General features: G+C 43.3%; 1 protein-coding gene and 1 long non-coding RNA gene across 2 annotated transcripts in view; one reads left to right on the top strand and one right to left on the bottom strand.

The window, feature by feature from the left end:
- Positions 1-4,218: 4,218 nt before the first annotated feature.
- LOC110331521 lies at positions 4,219-6,948 on the bottom strand. The gene is made up of 3 exons (XR_002381014.1): positions 6,853-6,948; positions 5,934-6,152; positions 4,219-4,495 (listed from the first exon to the last, which is right to left on the bottom strand). It is a non-coding gene; the product is annotated as an uncharacterized LOC110331521 (long non-coding RNA).
- Positions 6,505-20,664, top strand: part of Npepps (aminopeptidase puromycin sensitive) — a 79,482-nt gene continuing 65,322 nt past the window's right edge. Inside the window, exons 1-2 of the mRNA XM_021212200.2 lie at positions 6,505-6,883; positions 20,120-20,204. Coding sequence (XP_021067859.1) covers positions 6,623-6,883; positions 20,120-20,204 — 346 coding nt within the window. The 5' untranslated portion in view covers positions 6,505-6,622. The remainder of the gene's footprint in view (positions 6,884-20,119; positions 20,205-20,664) is intronic.

Below are 20,664 nucleotides of genomic sequence, written 5' to 3'. Positions count from 1 at the left end.
TGCGCTGTGACTATTGCGCTGTGACTACTGCGCTGTGACTATTGCGCTGTGACTACTGCGCTGTGACTATTGCGCTGGTGAGGCTTCTAATCACCTTGATTATACCAAGGCTCTGGTTCAGGCTCAGGCCACAAAGAACATTTTAATTCTTCCTTTTTAAACAGTTACCTCTATTTTGTGTGTATGGTTTTTTTTGTTCTTGTGTTTTTGTGTTTTTTGTTTGTTTTGGCCTGCATGTATATCACTGTATGGTGTACTACCACATGTGTTGTGCCCAAACAAGCAAGAAGAGGGAATTACATTCTCTAGAACTGGACTTATGGGTGGTTGTTAGCCATCACGTGGGTTCTGGGAACCAAATCTGGATCTTCTAAAAGATCAACAAGTGCTCTTATCTCCCAGCCATCTCTCCAACCACCTTTTTTTTTTTTTAACTTTGATTTTACATCCCGATGGCAGTTTCCCTCCATCCTCTCGTCCTCGTTCTTCCCTCCTCTTTGCTATTTACTCATGTGTGAATCTATGTGCATGGGTGATCGTGTGTGGGTGCAGATGCCAGGTCATGCATGTGGTCAGGTGACAGAAAGTTTGCTCTCTCCTTCTACTCTTACATAGATTCTGAGGGTGTGGGACTCAGATTGCCAGGCCTGAGTGACAAGGGCCTCCACCCACCGAGCCATCTCCTGGCTGGATTTTTTTTTTTTTTTTAAGTAAACGCAAATGCGGTTGAAACCCAATGTCAGCATGCCAGCGCCAGAACATTGTAACCTTTAAAGACTTGGGATTCCATGAGAAGTGTTGCAGCAGCATTCCAGAAACCCACGCTGCAGACATAGACATCTGCATTCTTGCCTGCAGCTGTTGGCTTCACTCCTTAACACACTCTCTGCAAAGCTCTGGTGGCTCACCATTCCCAAGAGAGCAGAGGTGAGCAGGCCCAACTTAATCTGAACATCACCAGGGAAGGGTCTGATCTGTCTGTAGCTGCCAGGCATTCAGGGTGACAATCTGGAAGTGATGATTATGTGGAGACCAGAAGTGACCAGAGTGGGGGTGGGGGTTGGGGTGCTCAAAACGAAACAAGGCAGGTGGAAATGTATGACTCTCAATTTCCTGATGGAAAGGTACCAAAAGAAACAGAAATCGCTGGGCAGTGGTGGTGCATGCCTTTAATCCCAGCACTCAGGAGGCAGAGGCAGACGGATTTCTGAGTTCGAGGCCAGCCTGGTCTACAGAGTGAGTGCCAGGACAGCCAGGGCTATACAGAGAAACCCTGTCTCGAAAAACCAAAAATAAATAAACCAACCGTAAACCCAAAAAACTGTACCATATAATACTATATATTTATATGTGTGTATGTGCGTGTGTGTATCAACCAGAACAATATTTTTTCTAATAATTATTGTGCATGCAGGTGCTGCTGAAGCGTGTGTGGTCAGAGGACAGTTTGCAGGAGTTGTTTCTCTCCTTTTACCACATGGGTTCTAGCAATCTAAGCAGTTATCAGGCTTGGGAGCAAGTGAGGGTTACCTGCTGAGCTATCTTGTTAGCCACAATAAAGGAAAAAAATCCCTGGCCTCAAAGTCAAAAAGCTCAGCTAACCTCTGCCCCCTGAGTGCTGGGATTCCTGCCCTGGGAGTATAAGATGCTTCTTAATGCATATTGAATTAACCTCCTTCCATTTCGGGAAGAATGCAGGAGAGTGGCAACATTGTTTATTCACATTTCCAACTGTCATCACAACAGCCATTTTAACTTTCAGAAGAGAGGCAAGGGATTAAAGGCACTCTCCATGGGTTGTGCTCCGACTTTTCTGCATCTCTGGCTTTTGGAGCCCCTTCATCATATGCCACACAGGTAAGACTCATATTAGCAGAAGCAGAGTTATAATTTTCATCCTTGAAATCAACGTTGAGGCCATAATTTCCAAGTCAGAGGTAGTGATGTTTTGTTTTGATCTTACATGGTGGGTTTGGTTCTGGCCTCCCATATTCTTTGCATCTGTCTCTTCCTCTTTTCCTGGTCCACGGCCAGGGGGTTCTCTCCTGCCTGGAGAGTTCGGCTTCCCTACTCTAACTCCTATACTATCTTTGCTTGGAATCGTCTCTCTCTGTAATCTACATTTCCTCTGTGTCTCCTTTATGCTGGCTCTTTACTCACTCATATTACAAAAATGGTAAGCGTTTTCATAGAAAGTTTCAAACCACAATTGCAGCACATATCTTATTTATGGATGGTGAAACCAAGGAAGGAAATGTGTAAGTCTGGTTCTTGGTCAGAGATGACACTGAAATTATCTCCTTGGGAGCTCCAGGTTAAGCAGTCACTGTGCCACTCAGCTATACCCCAAACCTATTTTCTTAGCCTTTTACATTTTCTTTTTCTTTCTTTCTTTCTTTCTTTTTTTTTTTTTTTGTTGTTTTTTTTGATACAGGGTTTCTCTGTATAGCCCTGGCTGTAATGGAACTCACTCTGCAGATCAGGCTGGCCTCGAACTCAGAAATCTGTCTGCCTCTGCCTCCCGAGTGCTGGGATCAAAGGTCCCATACCCGGCAGCCTTTTACATTTTTATGTATTTTAAAAAATTATTTTGGGGTTTTAGAGACAGGGTTTCTCTGTGTAGCCCTGGCTGTGCTGGAACTCACTTTGTAGAGCAGGATGGCCTTGAACTTCCAGAAACCCACCTGCCTTCTGAGCGAGGATTAAAGGTGTAAGAGACTATACCTGTCCATTCTTTTTGTTATTGTTGTTTGAGACAGGGTTCCATGTAGCCCAGGCTGGCCCAGGCTGGCCTCGAACTCTCTATGTAGCAGAGAATGATGGTGAACTTCAGCTACTACTGTTTCACTTTCCAAGTGCTGTTGTTATAATTGCACAGGTCACACCTGGCAGATGCAGGCAACAAGCTGGAGCTGGGGTTATTTGGTTGTTGTTTTTGTTTTGGAAGATAGCTCAGACTAACTAAGTAGCCCAGGCTGGCTTCAGACTCCTGGAGATCCTCCAGTCCCAGCCCTCTAAGTAGTTGGATTATAAGGTATGCGCTTCCAACACATGGCCATCTCAACCTTTTTTTACATTTTTCTTGCTCATACACTCCTACCCCATCCATTGCTTTTGTAGGTTTTGTGTTTGTGATACAGGTAAGTGGAGATCGAAAACAACTCCAAGGAGTCTGTTCTTTTCCCCACTATGCTGGTTCTGGGGACGGAGTTCACATTGTGAGGTTTGGAGGCAAGTTCCTTTACCCACTGAGCCATCCTGCCAGCCTCCTTTTAACTTTTTTTTTTTTTTCCTTGTGACAGGGTTTCTCTGTGTAGCCCTGGCTGGCTGTCCTGGAACTCACTCTGTAGACCAGGTTGACCTCGAACCCCTTTGAATTTCTTAAAAAATATATTTTTATTTTATGTACATTGGTGTTTTGCCTGCACTTATGTCCATTTGAGGGAGTCAGATCCCCTGGAACAGGAGGAGTTAACAGTTGTAAACTGCCATGTGGGTGCTGGGAACTGACCTAGGTCCCCTGGAAGAGCAGCCACTGAGCCGTCTCTCTCTAGTTCTCTGCCTCACCCCCAAGATTTTATTGATGCTTATAGAATAGAAGAAGAGGCTTTGGGCTGGTGAGATGGCTCAGTGGGTAAGAGCACCCGACTGCTCTTCCGAGCACTCGGGAGGCAGAGGCAGGCGGATTTCTGAGTTCGAGGCTAGCCTGGTCTACAAAGTGAGTTTCAGGACAGCCAGGGCTACACAGAGAAACCCTGTCTCGACCCNCCCCCCCCCCAAAAAAAAAAGAAATCTGCTTGCCTCTGCCTCCTGAGTGCTGTGATCAAAGGCGTGCGCCACTAAGCCTGGCATGTATCGTCATTTTTAATCGGGTGATTTCATAAAAAGATTGTGTGTAGTAATAAAAGATTGTGTATAGTCGTAGGTTCACAGTTTCTCTGTGGGACAGATTTTGTACAGGAAAGACAGCACTGACTGAAGAAGACATTCTCTCTTGGCCTATTGTTAGTTGGCTCAATAGCAACCACGATGTACTTTGCTCAGGGCCTAGTACTCAAAGCAATAAAAGAACTAGAGAGTGAGCTCTTTGAAAAGTAAATGAATCAGAAAGAAAATGAAAAGAGGGAGGAGTGGTGGCTCAAGCCTAAAATCCTGGCGCCCTGAAGGCTGAGGCCTGGGTGTGAGACCCTGTCTGAGAGAGAAGAAACAACCCCGCATGGTGGCTTAGGACTTTAATTCTAGCACAGGTGGGCAGATCTTTGAGAGCTAAGTGTCAACCAGTTTTCATAGTTAATTTCATGCTAGCCAGGGCTATATAGTGAGACCCTGTCTTTATAAAAGAAAGAAAAGAAGAGGAGGAGAAAAGGAAAATAAAATAGGAAAACAAACCAACTGGTAGTGCTGCTGCGTGCCTGTAAGGCTGAGGCAGGAAAACTGCAGTAGGTTCCATGCCAGGCTGGTCTATATAGTGATTATGAGGCTACAGAGTGAAACCCTGTCCAAGAAAAAAAAAAACAAAACATTAAAAACAAAATAAATAATGCAAGTCAGCTCTTGCTAGTGTTCATCCTACAAAGATCTACAAATAAAACAAAAGCCCTAATATTCAATTGCAATACATAAGACCAAATTCTCATGAATCGGCAGAGTTCTGGAGCTAATGGGAAAGGGTTAGAGCTGGGTGGAGTTCCACAATGAGAACTCTTCCCGGCAAGGTGAGGAAGGGAGGGGCACACATTTCACAAAAACGGATGAGCAGGCCACTGAAACACTCATTCTTGAGCAAACTAGCAATCTGTAAGGGCTAGACAGACTGCAGAATTGATGTTAAAGGGTAAACAGCTCATAGACAGCCTTATAAATCAATTTTGCTTTGACACAAGGAAGCCTTTTGGGTTTTTTAAAAAACAATGCAAACATTTTGAGGAGATCATACACAGTCGGATTAGAATAAACCAAACTGGCAGAACTATGAAGAAGGAAGCTGTTATAATGTTCTCAAGGAGAAAACCAGAAACAGCTGGGTCCCAATTCCAGCTCCACCAATTATTAGCTCTACACAGGTCTTGAGCAAGTCATGATCTTTCTATGTGCCTGTTTTTGCATATATAAAACAGGTTGGGGTCCACCTCACAGAGCGTCTGAAAGATAAAATGAATGTGTAAAGAGTTAGCAAGCATTCCAGACATATTAAAGGCCCGCCTCTTTAAGGATGGCATCTGTGTTTCTAAAAAGCACGTAGGATCTTTGGAGGAAAGCTCGGCAGGTTGAATATCCACAACTGTGCTGCCCAATACAGTAGGCATTAGCCATGTGTTGCTCTGGCTGTCCTAGAACTCACTCTGTAGAGAAGGCTGGCCTCAAACTCAGAGAGATCTGCCTGCCTCTGCCTCCAGAAGCCTGTATCACCACTGCCAGGCACCTCATTAACACCTTTAAAATGCATTACATGATGAAATTATAAATCTTCTGGATATATTGGGTTAGAGAGATGAGATGCAATAATTTCTGTTGTTTTACTTCTACCTAGTGGCTCACAGTGTCATGTCTGTAGGACAGTGCTTGTTTAGTTTTGACTCTACCTTACAAGTTTCCAGAAAAGAAATATGCTTTTAGGAATATTTTTGCCTTGACTTAAGCATAGGTCTTAGAGAGTTAACTACAGAATGGCGGGAGCCACAGTTAGAATACTTTTACAGAAGTCACAACTGGTAAAGGGTCTTTCAGTTAAAAAAGCAGAAACAAAAACAAGGGGCTTGGGGTGTGGCTCAGTGACACCGCACTTGACCAGCCTGTGTGGAAGCTATGAGTTCAATGCCTAGCACCACAGGAAGGGAAGAATCCGGAAACAGACAGCTGATCATTATTACCATCTGTGTTTTTTTTTTTTTAATCAAAATCTTACTCTGTGCCCAGACCATCCTGGAACTCACTCTGTAGTCCAGGCTGGCCCATGTCGACCCTCCTGCCTCAGCCTCCGTGTCCAGCACTGAAGCATCTTGTATTAAACATGAAATCGTGGGATCCGGTCTTTCTAATCTTTGAAACCACTCTCCTATAAGGTCTAGATTTCACTGGTCGGAGCGACTTTGGATAACTAAAATGTTTCTTGGCAAAAGTGTTTTCGGATCATCCCTTCAACTGGCTATTTCCTAGGAAAAAAAAAGCCTCAGGTCGGGATCACACGGGCTGAGGTGGAATGGCTCTTTCCACGCGTCCTCCCCCGCGCTGACTCGACCGCTGCGTAGGCTTCCATTTTCCACAGAGCTCCTCCACGCCCTTCGTGGCTCTTTCCTGCCACGGGCCAGGCGGACAGGTGCAGCGCCAAGAGCCTCCTCGCGCCTTCCCCTTCGCTGACCGCGCCCTCGCCGCCCCGCCCCGCCCCGCCCCGCCCTCGGCGCGCGCCCTAGGCGGGGGCGCGCCCGCCCCGCGGGGTCGCGCACGCAGTCGCCGCCGCCTCCCTCCCCGCCCTCCTCCCCTGCCCTCCCCTCCGCCCCCTTCCCCGTAGGCAGCCAGCCCGCCCGCACCGCCGCCCGCCCGCCCGGCCCAGGCACCCGCTGGGTCCGTCCCCCGCCCCAGCCTCCCCGGTGGCTCTCGGCAGGCGGTCGCCCGCGCCCGGTGAATGTGGCTGGCAGCCGCCGTCCCCTCCCTCGCTCGCCGCCTGCTCCTCCTCGGCCCTCCGCCTCCTCCCCTCCTTCTCCTTCTCAGTCGCTCCTCTCGCCGCCGCCGCCGCCGCCTCCACAGCCTGGGCCTCGCCGCGATGCCGGAGAAGCGGCCCTTCGAGCGGCTGCCCGCCGAGGTGTCGCCCATCAACTACAGCCTCTGCCTCAAGCCCGATTTGCTGGACTTCACCTTCGAGGGCAAGCTGGAGGCCGCCGCCCAGGTACTGCGACCCTCGGGCGCCGGGGGGCGGGCAGCGGGCGAGCAGTTAGGCCGCGCCCGCGGGCTGGGCTGGAGGCCGGGGCGGGCTGGGCGCGTGGGCCGCGCGGGACCGAGCGGGAGGCGGGTGCGGCGCGCCCCTCGGGCCCGCCGGCCGGGCGGGGGACCGCGCTGCGGGAGCCTTGCGGGCGGGCGGGCGGTGCGCCCCTCGGGGGCCAGCACACCTGGGCGCAGCGCCCCTGGTCCCCGCCTTCCGGGCCCCGAGCTCCGGGAGAGGCTGGGTGGGGGGTGGGGAACTTGAAGGGGCTAGGACTGCCTGCTCGGTGGCAGCCCTGCGGACTGCGTTCTTTCCTGGTCGTCCCTTCACTCCGCCGGGGATAGGTTGGAAGGGGCGGTCATCAGGCACTGGAGAGCGAGGAGGGGCGAGTCTAGAAGGTTGGGGGCAGGGGGGAGTGGAACGCGAATGTTAATCCCAGGCAGCCTCACCGAGTTCTCCCGGCCTGATCCTGCCCAGGGGCCGGGTTTCCAGGATGATCCGCCCCCTCCCCCTTCCCCTCAAATGACAGTGCAGCAGTGACTTTGTTCCCCCTTAACCTCCAGAGAAGCCGCGGAGGACCCTAGCTCCTCTTCTCCTATCCGCCTTGCTCGCGCAACCTGTGAAGCTGGTGGATTTATTGCTTCAGTGGCGGTTGCTTAGCAGTCCCCTCTTCTGAAAGAAAGCTCTCAGTCTTAGCCTGCCACTGGTGAAAATATTCCATTACTCTTCTTTGCAGTTTTTTTGGTGAATCATACGCTCCTCCCTCCTCCCCGAAGCATTTATCTGGCAGTATTGTTTGATTTTTGGAGACCATCCTTGTAGATGGCTCACAAAGGTCCCAAACGGTTACGATAAATAACCATGGGGTATGATGTGTTACGGGAGATGGGAAATGAAAATTGGGAGCTGTTTGATAGCTATCTGCGACAGGAGTGGTGGAAATATAATTGGTTCCGTTTCTTTTCCTACCCCAGCTAGGGGTTGGTGAACAGGAGTGGTGGAGGAAGCCAGGCCAGTAGGCCTCAACCTAAAAGATGAGGGTGTGTGTTGCAATGAAATGAGAGAAACGTGGACTAGTATTTCAGTGATTTGAAGGCCAAGAAAGTATGATACTCAAGTTTGAAAATCTGTGTAAAAGTACAGAACTTAAAAGTATGCTTTTAGATTTGGAACATTGGCTTTGCCAGCCTTAGATGCTGTCAGCATCACTGTCAACAGCAGAGTGCCTCCTGACCTTTGGAGAAAAGGCCTAGACTTGGGTTGAATTTGAATTATGAGAAAAGACTAATGTTAAGAAAGCTGGCCCGAGTTCACAAATCTGGAAGGTGTGCACCCTGAGTGAAGACATTGAGGAAAACAGTACAGATTTGCTTACGGGTTATTGAGGTTTCTGGACATGTTAGAACAACAAGCAGCAACATGCTTCCCCCACCCCTCTAAAGATGTGTCTGTGTGTGAGTGGGTGGGGGTGCGTGGGAGCTCTGCATGTATGGTCAGAGGACAACTCTCCTGTCTGTTACCCTTTCCCTATGGGATCTTGGGTTCTAACTCGGGCTGCTTGGTTTCCGTAGTAATTAATCACTTTTACCTCTTCCTACTTCTCTGAAGAGCTGGAAACAAGTTGGGGGAGGGTGGCACACCTTTAATCCCAGCACTCAGGAGGCAGAGGCAGGCCAGCCTACCTACACAGAAAAATATGTTTTGAAAAACAAAACAAACAAAAGGAGATGAAAATATGTGGAAGATTGGTTTCTGCCATTGAGGAAGCACAAGGTATGTTACCTAGCAGAGGGACTTAGTGTCCTTGAACTCACTGTCTCATGCCTCAACCTCCAGAGCAGCTTGGATTCCATTGTGTCTGGCTGATTTGTGAATCTGATCCAAGGAAATAACTGGATCTTTTTTTTTGGGGGGGGGGGGTTTCGAGACAGGGTTTCTCTGTATATCCTTGGCTGTCCTGGAACTCACTTTGTGGACCAGGCTGGCCTCGAACTCAGAAATCCGCCTGCCTCTGCCTCCTGAGTGCTGGGATTAAAGGCGTACGCCACTACGCCAGGCTACTGGATCTTTTTGGTAGAATAGACTTTACAAAGAAGTATCAAGGCATCCCCCTCTTTATGTTGTGTGTCCTACTGTGAGTGCATAGGTCTGTGTGGGTGTGCATACATGAATGCCGAGGCATGTGTGTCCATAGAGGTCACTGGAGTAGCTTCTGTGTCCATCCTGTTGGCCCTGGGATTGAACTTACGTCGGTAGTCTTGGCAGCAAATGCCTTTACCCACTGAGCCACCTTTCTGATCTTCAAAAAAGAAAAAAGCAAAACAGAACAATTTTTTTTTTTTCCTCCCAGAAATTCTTTTCAGGCTAGGTGTCAACACAAAGATGGGGTAATAGCAAATCTAACAAGTTGATTAAGGGATAGTCAAAAGACTTTTTAGTTGTCCCTTTTGAAGTGTAAAAGAATTAACAGTAGTTAAAGCAACTAGATCCTTGATGCTGTGTGTTTGAATTGTAGCATTAGGTCGTAGCATTGTGGAAATTAAAAGCATTCTAAATTTTATACTGGTTAATGACATTAGGTAACTTTCTTAGCAGTTGATAGATACTACACAGAATATTGAAATTTTCATGGTAGCCTTAATAATTTTTAGTTGCAAAATTGAATGTAGAGTATTTGTACAGGTTATATATTAGAAACTTGGTGGATTTTTAACCTGGCCTCAGGTGTCAGACTCCTGAAAGGTGAGTGTAAAAATTGTCTTTTTCCATAGATGAATTTTCTTTCTTTTCGTTTTTATTTGTTTTTGTTTTTCTGAGACAGGGTTTCTTTTCTATGTGGCCCTGGCTGTCCTGGCACTCACTCACTAGATCAGGCTGACCTTGAACTCAGAGATCCACCTGTCTTCTGAGTGTTGAGATTAAAGGCCTGAGCAACCATCTCCTAACTAACTCATAGATGGCTATTCTAATTTAGCAGGGTTTCGAAATGGGGTCTTTTACTCCGTGGCTGCCTTGGAATTCAGCTGTGTGTTCCTGGCCACCTTCAAAGGCTTATCGGTCCTTCTGCCATTGGAGTGCTAGGATTGTAAGCATTAGCCACTGTGCTCAGTTTCAGCAAGCTCTGCTCATGTCTTAGGGGCCTGGAGAGATTTGTAGGCTTATAATTAATTTCATTTTCACTTTTATATTTGATGTTTTGGATCAGTAGACGCTTGAGAGATTTCAAAATCTGATCTGCTATTATTGATGAAGAATTAAATTGGGTTCCAGGCTTATTGTGAGTGTGGCTGCAGCCTCTGCTTGAGTAGCTCGAACAGGAGACAATCCTGTGGAAACCCTCTGTCTCAGAGAAAGTAATTCATCTATGAAGCCCAGAAGTCAGGTTATACTAACTCGTTTCTGAGCTCTACCAACAAAATAGTCCATGTCGTAGCTGACTCCATCGGCAGCAGGGAGAATAACAGAAACGGGGTGGTTTGGCAGCTAAAAGCTTGCCATCTAAGTGGTTTTTTTTTTTTTTTTTTTTTTTTTAGAAAATTTATGCCCAACCGGGCATGGTGGAGTGTGCCTTTAATCCCAGCACTTGGGAGGCAGAGGCAGGCAGGCAGGCGAATTTCTGAGTTCGAGGCCAGCCTGGTCTACAGAGTGAGTTCCAGGACAGCCATGGCTATACAGAGAAACCCTGTCTCGAAAAAACAAGAAAAAAGAAAAAGAAAATTTATGCCCATATTTTCATATTTTCTCAGTAATCATGACTGACAGTTTTTAATTACTTTAAAAAACCCAGCAAAATTAATAATATGGTATAGATAGCATTCTGTTAGCTAGTTAATTTGGCCTTAAATTTGAGGGTTAGGGTGTAGCTTAATGGTAAGAACGTGTGTTTCATGGACCTGTGTTCAATGCCTAGCAAATAAATAAAGCTTAGAAGATGTGTACTAAGGAATTTACTCACATCTTTTATGTTCAGCCTTTTAAAAATGTATGTATAAGCCGGGAGTGGTGGCGCACGCCTTTAATCCCAGCACTTGGGAGGCAGAGGCAGGAGGATTTCTGAGGCCAGCCTGGTCTACAAAGTGAGTTCCAGGACAACCAGGGCTACACAAAGAAACCCTGTCTGGAAAAACCAAAAACCAAAAACCAAAAAAAAAAAAAAAAATTGTATGTATAAAATAAATATAAGGCACTAAACTGGGCCTGGTGGCTTATGCTTGTAACTTTAGCCCTTAGAGGGCAGGAGGATTAATTACCACAAGTTCAAGGCCAGTTCCAAATCAGCTAGGACTGCAAAGAGAGACCTTGTCTTGAAATACAGAGACAGACAGACAGACTGACACACAAAAGAAAGATAAAGAGAGAGATAAAGAGCAATAGCAAGCAAACCACAGCTGGTTGGTAGAGTTCATGCTTAGCATTTAGGCTGTGCAGGAACTTAGCTCAGAGACCCAGCATCACCACTCCTTCAAAATTGAATTTTTATTTATTAAGCTTTTGTCTGAGGCCACCTGACATTGAATTCTGTGGTGAATTTTCCATATAAATCAAACTTTCCATATAAAGCATTCACCTGATTTGGGTGGAAATGTTTAAATTTTATAATTCATACTCTAGATTTCTTTTTCTTTTTTGAAGTACTCTATCGTTCTGAATGTCTGTCATTGATGCTAGAATACTTAAAAAAGTTTCTTCAAACTCCACTACATAATTCATTAACTTAGTCCTTTAGAGTTGGTTTGTGGGTTCCTTGTTCTTGGGCATACTGCTTTTGTTGTGGATTGATTGTGTCTTGTCACACTGCCTATTTTGCACTGTCTTCTTTTCTGTTTTACTGAACCCTGAGCTGGAGAGGTCTATGTAATGAGTCAAGCAAAATGAATTTCTAAGTGAGAGTTTGGTGGCTTTGCTTCTGAGTAAACAGTATCGGCTTTATTGTGTGGACTTTGTAGTATCTATCCTGGTGTTGTGTTCCAGTCTTTCTTTTCTTTTCTTTTCGTTTAACTTCCTGGTTCTAGATTATCAGTGTCTAATACAGCCGGGATAAACGTGGTCTTGAGTAGCAAGTTATCTATGCAAAGTCTTTGAACTTTGCTACATAAATGAGCCTGCTTCTATTGTAAAGTCAGTCTACTCAATCTGTACTCTGGCCAGCGGCGGAGTACCGAGCCTTCTGATGATTGTTTTGTTGTTGAGTTTAGTACCCCAAATTTTAGAGATTCACATTTGAACACCTTTTGAACTGGTAGTTTTTGTTTTATTTGGTCATTTGTAATCTGATTATTTATTTTGAATCACGAAATGTTTTAGAAATACAGAAAATGACTTACCTAGATTCACTATATTGCCTCATTGCTTCAGACTGTTTATACTGTTTTTTGGAAAAAGTCACAGATAGGGGCTGGAGTTGCAACTCAGTTGAGGAGAGAGAGCCTTTGTGGCACAGACAGAGTCCTGGGTTTGTTCCCCAGCACCCTGGGGTAGTGTGCCATCGGCCTGTAATCTCTGCTTGGAAGGGAAAGGTGGGGAATCAGAAGTTTAAGGTTGTTTTTCTGTGCTCAGTGAATTTCTAGTCTACATGAAACCTGCTCCCCCTAACCCCCACACCCCCAGAAACAAAAATAAAATAAAATAAAATAAAAAGGCTGGGTATTGGTACACACCTCTAATCCCAGCATTTGGGAGGCAGAGGCAGGCAGATCTCTGAACTTGCTGCTATCCTGGTCCACTTAGAAAAGTTCTAGGATAGCTAGAGCTACATAGAGAGACCCTGTCTCAAAATGGGCAGAAGGGAAGAATAATAATGAATACCACTGAAATTAATTTTCCTATTTTACTATGCTCAAAGGTAACTCCTGTTACCCACCTGGAGATAAGTGCATAATGCAACATAATGCAAACAGTTTTAACTTCATCTTGTTTATAGGTAGTCACAGAGTATTCATGTCAGTAATCTGTATTTAAACTTTTTATTTATTTATTTTGTTTTTTTGAGGTGCCTGTCTCTGCTTCTCATGTGTTGGGAGTAAAGGTGTGCTGCCATGCCAGCAAGCTTTTGGTTGTTAGATAGATAATAGATAGATAGATAGATAGATAGATAGATAGATAGATGGAGGTGCATGCATATAATCCTAAATCTTTGAAGGTAGAGTCAGGTGTTTTTTGTTTTTTTTTTTTAAAGATTTATTTATTTATTTTATGTATGTAAATACACTGTAGCTGTACAGATGGTTGTGAGCCTTCATGTGGTTGTTGGGAATTGAATTTAGGACCTCTGCTCGCTCTGGTCAGCCCTGCTCCCTCTGGCCCAAAGATTTATTTATTATTATACGTAAGTACAGTGTTGGCTCTCTTCAGGGTTGTGAGCCACCATGTGGTTGCTGGGTTCGAACTCAGGGCCTTTGGAAGAGCAGTCAGTGCTCTTACTCGCTGAGCCATCTCCACAGCTTGAGTCAGGTGGTTCTTAAGTTCCAGTCCCTGGGTTACCATAGTAAGTCTGAGGCCAGCCTAAGCCCCCAAAACAAAATGTCTTTTTTAAAAAAAAGGATGCCAGGCAATGGTGGGGTATGCCTTTAAACTCAGCACTTGGGGGGTCAGAGTTAGGCAGACCTCTGTGAGTTCAAAGCTAGCCTGGTCTTCAGAGTGAGTTCCAGGGCAGTCAAGGCGACACAGAAAATATTTTTTTTTTTTTTTTAAAAGAGACACACACACACACACACACAGAAAAAATACTCTTGTTTTTTCCTTCGACTTGCTCTTTTCAGCATCACTTGTAAGAAAATTTAGCTCAGTTCCAGTGACTGATTATTTGCTTCCCATTGACTTGAGAAATTATAGTTCTGTTCCACCAACGTAACAACCACTGCAAAGTTTTAATAGTGGAGTCACTTATTAGGGAAAGTAGCTCAGGCTTCCAAATGATTGTGAATGCAGTCACAACACTGTATATATTTTTTAATTTATCTGGATTTGGTAATCAGGAAAGAAAATATTGAGTCTTACTGCCGTAAATGCAAGATACATTTATTATGCATGTGGTTACAGCACAGCATGACATCATCCTTCTTTCTAGCACAGCAAGGCCTGGTGATGTCACTTCATTGCAGGGAAGGCTCATTGGGCTCCCTACCCTGTAGTGCCTGTGAATCTTCCATTGTAGAAGATTGTAGAATTGTTTCCAAGGTTCTTGTTGCTACTTTATTTTATTTTATTTTATTTTTTTAAAGATTTATTTATTTATTATATGTAAGTACACTGTAGCTGTCTTCAGACACTCTAGAAGAGGGCATCAGATCTTGTTACGGGTGGTTGTGAGCCACCATGTGGTTGCTGGGATTTGAACTCCGGACCTTCAGAAGAGCAGTCGGGTGCTCTTACCCACTGAGCCATCTCACCAGCCCATTGTTGCTACTTTAGTACAGTCATTTTTATGTGGTTCGTTTGAAGTACAGTCTGTATACTCTTCTATGACATAGAAGAATTGAAAATGAGTTTATTATCAGCACAGTTTATAGGCCAATTTAAGCATTTCACTTGTTGTTGACTCCCCCCCAGCTCCCAACAAATACAGGGTTTCTTTGTGTAGCCCAGGCTGGCCTCGAACTCAGCGGAGATTTGACTGGCTCTGCTTCTTCAATGCTGGGATCTAAGGTGTGTNCCACCACTACCTGGCACATTTCATTTTTTAAACTTAGAAATTGACAGTTTTAATGGAAACTTGTTTGAATTAATACCTATTCTTATTTTTTTATTATTTTGACTTATTTATTTTATGTGTATGAATATTTTTACTGCATGTGTATATGTGTACCACATGTATGCCTGGTGCCCATGGAGGTCAAGAGAGGGCATCAGATCTCCTGGAACTCGAGTTATGAATGGTGGTGGATACTGGGAACCCAAACCAGGTCCTCTCAAGAACAATAAATGCCATTTTTAATTTTATTATTATTATTATTGTTTTTTTTCGAGACAGGGTTTTTCTGTATAGCCCTGGCTGTCCTGGAACTCACTCTGAAGACCAGGCTGGCCTCAAACTCAGAATTTCTGCCTCTGCCTCCTAAGTGCTGGGATTAAAGGTGTGTGCCGCCACCGCCTGGCATTTTTTTTTTTTTTAAGATTTATTTATTTTATTATATGTAAGTACACTATAGCTGTCTTCAGACCCTCCAGAAGAGGGCGTCAGATCTCATTACAGATGGTTGTGAGCCACCATGTGGTTGCTGGGATTTGAACTCAGGACCTTCAGAAGAGCGGTCAGTGTTCTTAACCGCTGAGCCATCTCACCAGCCCTACACCATATCTTTTAAGTGATTACTACTTACCAGGCAGTAAATGCTAACTCAGTCACTTTCCATAGATTATCCCGTGGTTGCCTTTTAAAATGTATTTCTTTTTTTTTTTTTTAAAGATTTATTTATTTATTTGTTTATTATATGTAAGTACACTGTAGCTGTCTTCAGACACTCCAGAAGAGGGCGTCAGATCTTGTTACGGNTGGTTGTNAGCCACCATGTGGTTGCTGGGATTTGAACTCNGGACCTTNNGAAGAGNAGNNGGGTGCTCTTACCCACTGAGCCATCTCACCAGCCCTTAAAATGTATTTCTAATGAGGTGCAAAAAATATTGATGATTTAAAAAGTTTAGTGGAGGTCTATTTTTAAGGTATATATTTTTGTTCCTCTGACTTTTTTTTTTTTTTTTAATATTTATTTATTAAATGTAAGTACACTGTTGCTGTCTTCAGACACTCCAGAAGAGGGCGACAGATTTCATTACAGATGGTTGTGAGCCACCATGTGGTTGCTGGGATTTGAACTCAGGACCTTTGGAAGAGCAGTCAGTGCTCTTAACCACTGAGCCATTTCTCTAGCCCTTTTTTTTTTGAGACAGGGTTTCTCTGTGTAGCCATGGCTGTCCTGGAACTCACTCTGTAGACCAGGCTGGCCTTGAACTTAGAAATCCGCCTGCCTCTGCCTCCTAAATGCTGGGATTAATCCTCTGACTTCTTTTACTCTTCTAAAAATATCAGTGTCCTGAAAAGAGAGAGAAGCTGTTAAGTACAAATAGCTTGATTTATTAGTATAAACAGGTGTCTTTTCTCTAAACATAGGAGGAATGAAAAAAAATACTGGTAATTTGATGTTGTATACAATGCTTTCCAAAGTATACATTTTAAGCAGCTTCAAGGTGGTTATGGTAGTAATTAGCTAAATGTGATTTGCAAATGTAATGTGGTTCGGGTATGTTGACATTGATAAATGCTTGGCTGCCATGAAAATTGACTGTATGTGTTGATAGATGACAAATGGTTGACTAGATGAGGATTAAGGCTAGCAACTAAACCAGTTGTTTTGTTGGCATAAGTTTCAAACTTTGAAAAATACTCATATCTCTGTTTGGAGCAAATCTCCAGTTAAGTGCTTCCTTTTCTCTGCATTTCATTTTGTAAAAAAAAAAATTGAATTCATTATTTGTTAGGGAGGATCTGGGGATGCCATGATAGGATATATATAGAGGTCTGGGGATCAGATTCAGTTTGTCAGGGTGACAGCAGGAACCTTTACCCACAGAGCCATCTTCTGTCACAGTTTAGTATTTCTAAGGCAAGGTATTGTTATGTGACCCTGGTAGGTCTTGAACTCAAAGTCTGTCTTCTGAATACTGGAATTACAGGCATGGCCCACTGTTCCTGGCTCCCACCCTCCTTTTTAAGTTGAGTTTATGAGTAGGCAAAAGGTTTATTGTCCATGACCAGTTGGGCATAAAGGTTTTGGGAACTGATTGCTATGTTCCGATAAAATACAATGGAAAGGAATATTGCCACTTTAAAAAATAAGTTAGATGACATTTTTGTTTTGAAACAGGAAGATTTGTAAGAATTAATTTTTTTTTTTTCTTTCTTTTTTTTTTTTTTTTTGGTTTTTTCGAGACAGGGTTTCTCTGTATAGCTCTGGCTGTCCTGGAACTCACTTGGTAGACCAGGCTAGCCTCGAACTCAGAAATCCGCCTGCCTCTGCCTCCCGAGTGCTGGGATTAAAGGCCTGCGCCACCAGGCCCGGCTCAAGAATTAATTTCTTAAAAAAGTGTGTGTGTGTGTGTGTGTGTGTGTGTGTGTTTTGGATCTTGGACAAAGGGCCTTGTATGATCTTAAGGAATAAGAGTTTCAGGCTGGTGAGATGGCTCAGTAGGTAAGGGCACTGACTGCTCTTCTGGAGGTCCTGAGTTCAATTCCCAACAACCATATGGTGGCTCACAACCATCCATAATGAGATCTGACGCCCTCTTCTGGAGTGTTTGAAGACAGCTACGGTATACTTACATATAATAATAAATCTCAGTAGGGCTGGAGTGAGTGGGGCTGAGCAGCAGAGGTCCTGAGTTCAGTTCCCAGCAACCACATGATGGCTGATAACTGTCTCTACAGCCACAGTGTATTCATGTGCATAAAATAAATACATAAACCTTTTTGTTTTGTTTTGTTTTGTTTTTTCGAGACAGGGTTTCTCTATATAGTCCTGGCTGTCCTGGAACTCACTCTGTAGACCAGCCTGGCCTTAAACTCAGAAGACCGCCTGCCTCTGCCTCCCAAGTGTTGGGATTAAAGGTGTGTGCCACCATGCCCGGCATAAATCTTTTTTTTTTGTTTTTTGTTTTTTGTTTTTTGAAACAGGGTTTCTCTGTATAATCCTGGCTATCCTGGAATATAAGTCTTTTTTTAAAAAGTTTAAACAAACTCTTAGGGGAAAACACAAGATGATTAATAATCAGTTTTAAAAACCATAGAATGACATTTACTATTCACGAGATTGTTAGACTTTTTTTTTAAAAAAATTTAGGTTTTTGTTTTTTCTTTTTTTCTTTTTGTTTGTTTGTTTTTTGAGACAGGATTTCTCTGTGTAGCCCTGGTTATCCTAGAACTCACTCTGTAGAACAGGCTGGGCTTGAACTCAGAAATCCACCAGCCTCTGCCTCCCAAGTGCTGGGATTAAAGGTGTGCGCCACCACTGCCCTACTCATTTGTTAGATATTTTAAAGTGTATGAGAAAGTAGTAAATTTGTTTTTTGTACAGTGGGATGTCAGTTGTTTGTACAGTGGGATGTCAGTTGGAGTCATGCTGGAGGAAATTTGTCAAAGTATTGGTATTGTTGAGATATATGTCCTCCAGTTCAGAAAGACTACCATTTTGGCTCTTTCTCTGAAAAAAAAAATGTGCATGTGAAGAAAAAAAACCACTCGACTAAGATGTTTATTGTAGTACTTTTGTTTATATGCAATACAAACAAGCAACAGAACAATGTTTTAAACATGGAAACAAACTTCTTTAGGAAGAGTCTGGATAAATAACTGCTTTATTTATAGGATGGAACATTATAAAGGAGTTCAAATTAATAAGATCATGCCAGGTGTGGTAGTGTATACCTTTAATCTCAATGGAGGCTGAAGCAGGTGAATTTCTCTGAATTCTAGGACAGCCTGGTCTATGTAGTGAGTTCCAGGATGGCAAAGGCTATATAGTGACATCCTAACTTTAAAATAAACAAATCTATGTGAATATACATTTGATATAAGATCTGCATCTATCATACTAACCCATTTCCAGAAAACACAATGTTCAATTAATAAAGTTAGTTGGGAAAAGTTGTATATACCCTTGAAATTATTGTGTAAAATGTAAACAGTTTGTAGATCTTTGTGTGTTTGAACATATACAGGAAAGATAAGACTGTAGCATTAAGTTGGTAGTTATGTCTAGAAAATGCAAAGAGTGGGAGGCAATTTCGTTATATTTATTCCGTAGGCCCCTGTTTTCCTGAGGAGATGAAATACAACAGCTCTAGTGGATACCTGAAATATGAGGGCATATTTGGTCTCTCCTTTGTATCTTAAGTGTTGCCACACAGTAAAAGAACTTCTCTATTCCCCCCCGCCCCCATCCTTATTTTTTCTTTTCTTTGAGTCAGGGTTTCTCTGAGTAGCCTAGCTGTCCTAGAGCTCATTCTGTAGACCAGGCTGGTCTTGAACAACTTCTGCCTCCTGTGTGTAGGAGGGATTAAATGTGTGTGCCACCATGCCTAGCTAGTTCTTCCATCATTAATTTTTTAATCTCTGCTTTATATTATTTTTGTATCTTTGTGTCATTTGATTTTTGTTTGTTTTTTGTTTTTTGTTTTTTTTGTTTTTGCTTTTTGTTTTTTCCAGAAAGGGTTTCTCTGTNTAGNCCTGGCTGTCCTGGAACTCACTTTGTAGACCAGGCTGGCCTCGAACTCAGAAATCCGCCTGCCTCTGCCTCCCAAGTGCTGGGATTAAAGCCATGCGCCACCACGCCCGGCTTGTGTTACTTGTTAAGGATATAAATACTTGGCTATGAGGACTTGTACTTCTCTGCAGTTAATCTGGTAACTTGGATTTCTAAGTGACTAGTTGTAAGTGGAATATATAGTCTACATGCACTGGACAAAGGATTCCTAGGTGGGGCAGGAAATTTTATGCTAAGTTGTTAAGTTTTAAAAAGCATTTTTTAAAACATTCATTTTATGAATATGAGTACACTGTTGCTGTCTTCAGACACACCAGAAGAGGACATTGCATCCCATTGTAGATAGATGGTTGTGAGCCACCTTTTGGTTGCTGGAAATTGAACTCAGGTCCTCTGGAAGAGCAGTCAGTGCCTTTTAACCACTGAGCCATTTTTCCAGCCATTAAAAAGCATTCTTTTTTTATATTTTATTTTATTTAGATTTTTATTTTGTGTGTGTGTGTGTGTGTGTGTGTGTGTGTGTGTGTGTGTGCATACCCATACATGCCCACAGAGGCCAGAGACAGATCCCTAGGAGCTGAGTGTGGGTGGGATGTTGGGAACTGTACTCCACCCTTCTGCACTAGTGGCCGGGCTATCTGTCTACTCCCCAATATAAAATGAAAATTTTTATATAAAGACTTAAATAGAGAAGATTTTATATATTGATAAATAGTATGAAAAATGTAAACATGTATTATTGCTTTTAATCTAATTTAGAAAATATGAGTTGCTTTGAAGTATTGAAATAACTCATTTAAAAAAAAAGAAAGAAAGAAAGAAATAACTCATTTATTTTTACCATTGTATAAATAATCTAGGTTTTAAAAAATGGCATGAAACATAGCTCAGGTTGAAGGTGAACATATTTTGTACTATTTCTGATAATAACTGGTCTTTCTTTTCTTAGGTAAGGCAGGCAACCAATCAAATTGTGATGAATTGTGCTGATATTGACATTATTACAGCTTCATATGTGCCAGAAGGAGATGAAGGTAAGAACTGTTCCATTTTAAATTGTTATGTGAGAGACAGATAGAGCCTGACTGACTTTCAGATCGAAACTTCTATACTGCCTGCTTTAAAATGTGCTGGGCACGGTGATATATCCCTGTAACCCCAGGATTTGGGAGGCTGAGGCAAGAGGACTCTTTATAGGACTATTTGAATTGTATTGTTTAAGTGTATGCTGAGATAAAAGAAAAGTCAGAATTTAAATTCTCCTTGAAACAACTTACATAGTTATCCTGAGAAATTACATTTTATAATGAATATAATAATATGCATAACAGAGCTGATGAATTATTTTTTAGATTAAGTACTTTGAACATGAAAGTTTCCAGGCAGTGGTGGCACATGCCTTTAATCCCAGCACTTGGGAGGCAGAGGCAGAGGCAGAGGCAGAGGCAGAGGCAGAGGCAGAGGCAGAGGCAGAGGCAGAGAGGCAGAGGCGGG

This window comes from Mus pahari, chromosome 14, assembly GCF_900095145.1.
Source record: "Mus pahari chromosome 14, PAHARI_EIJ_v1.1, whole genome shotgun sequence".
NCBI lineage: Eukaryota > Metazoa > Chordata > Mammalia > Rodentia > Muridae > Mus > Mus pahari.
This window is presented reverse-complemented; position numbering and strand designations above follow the sequence as displayed.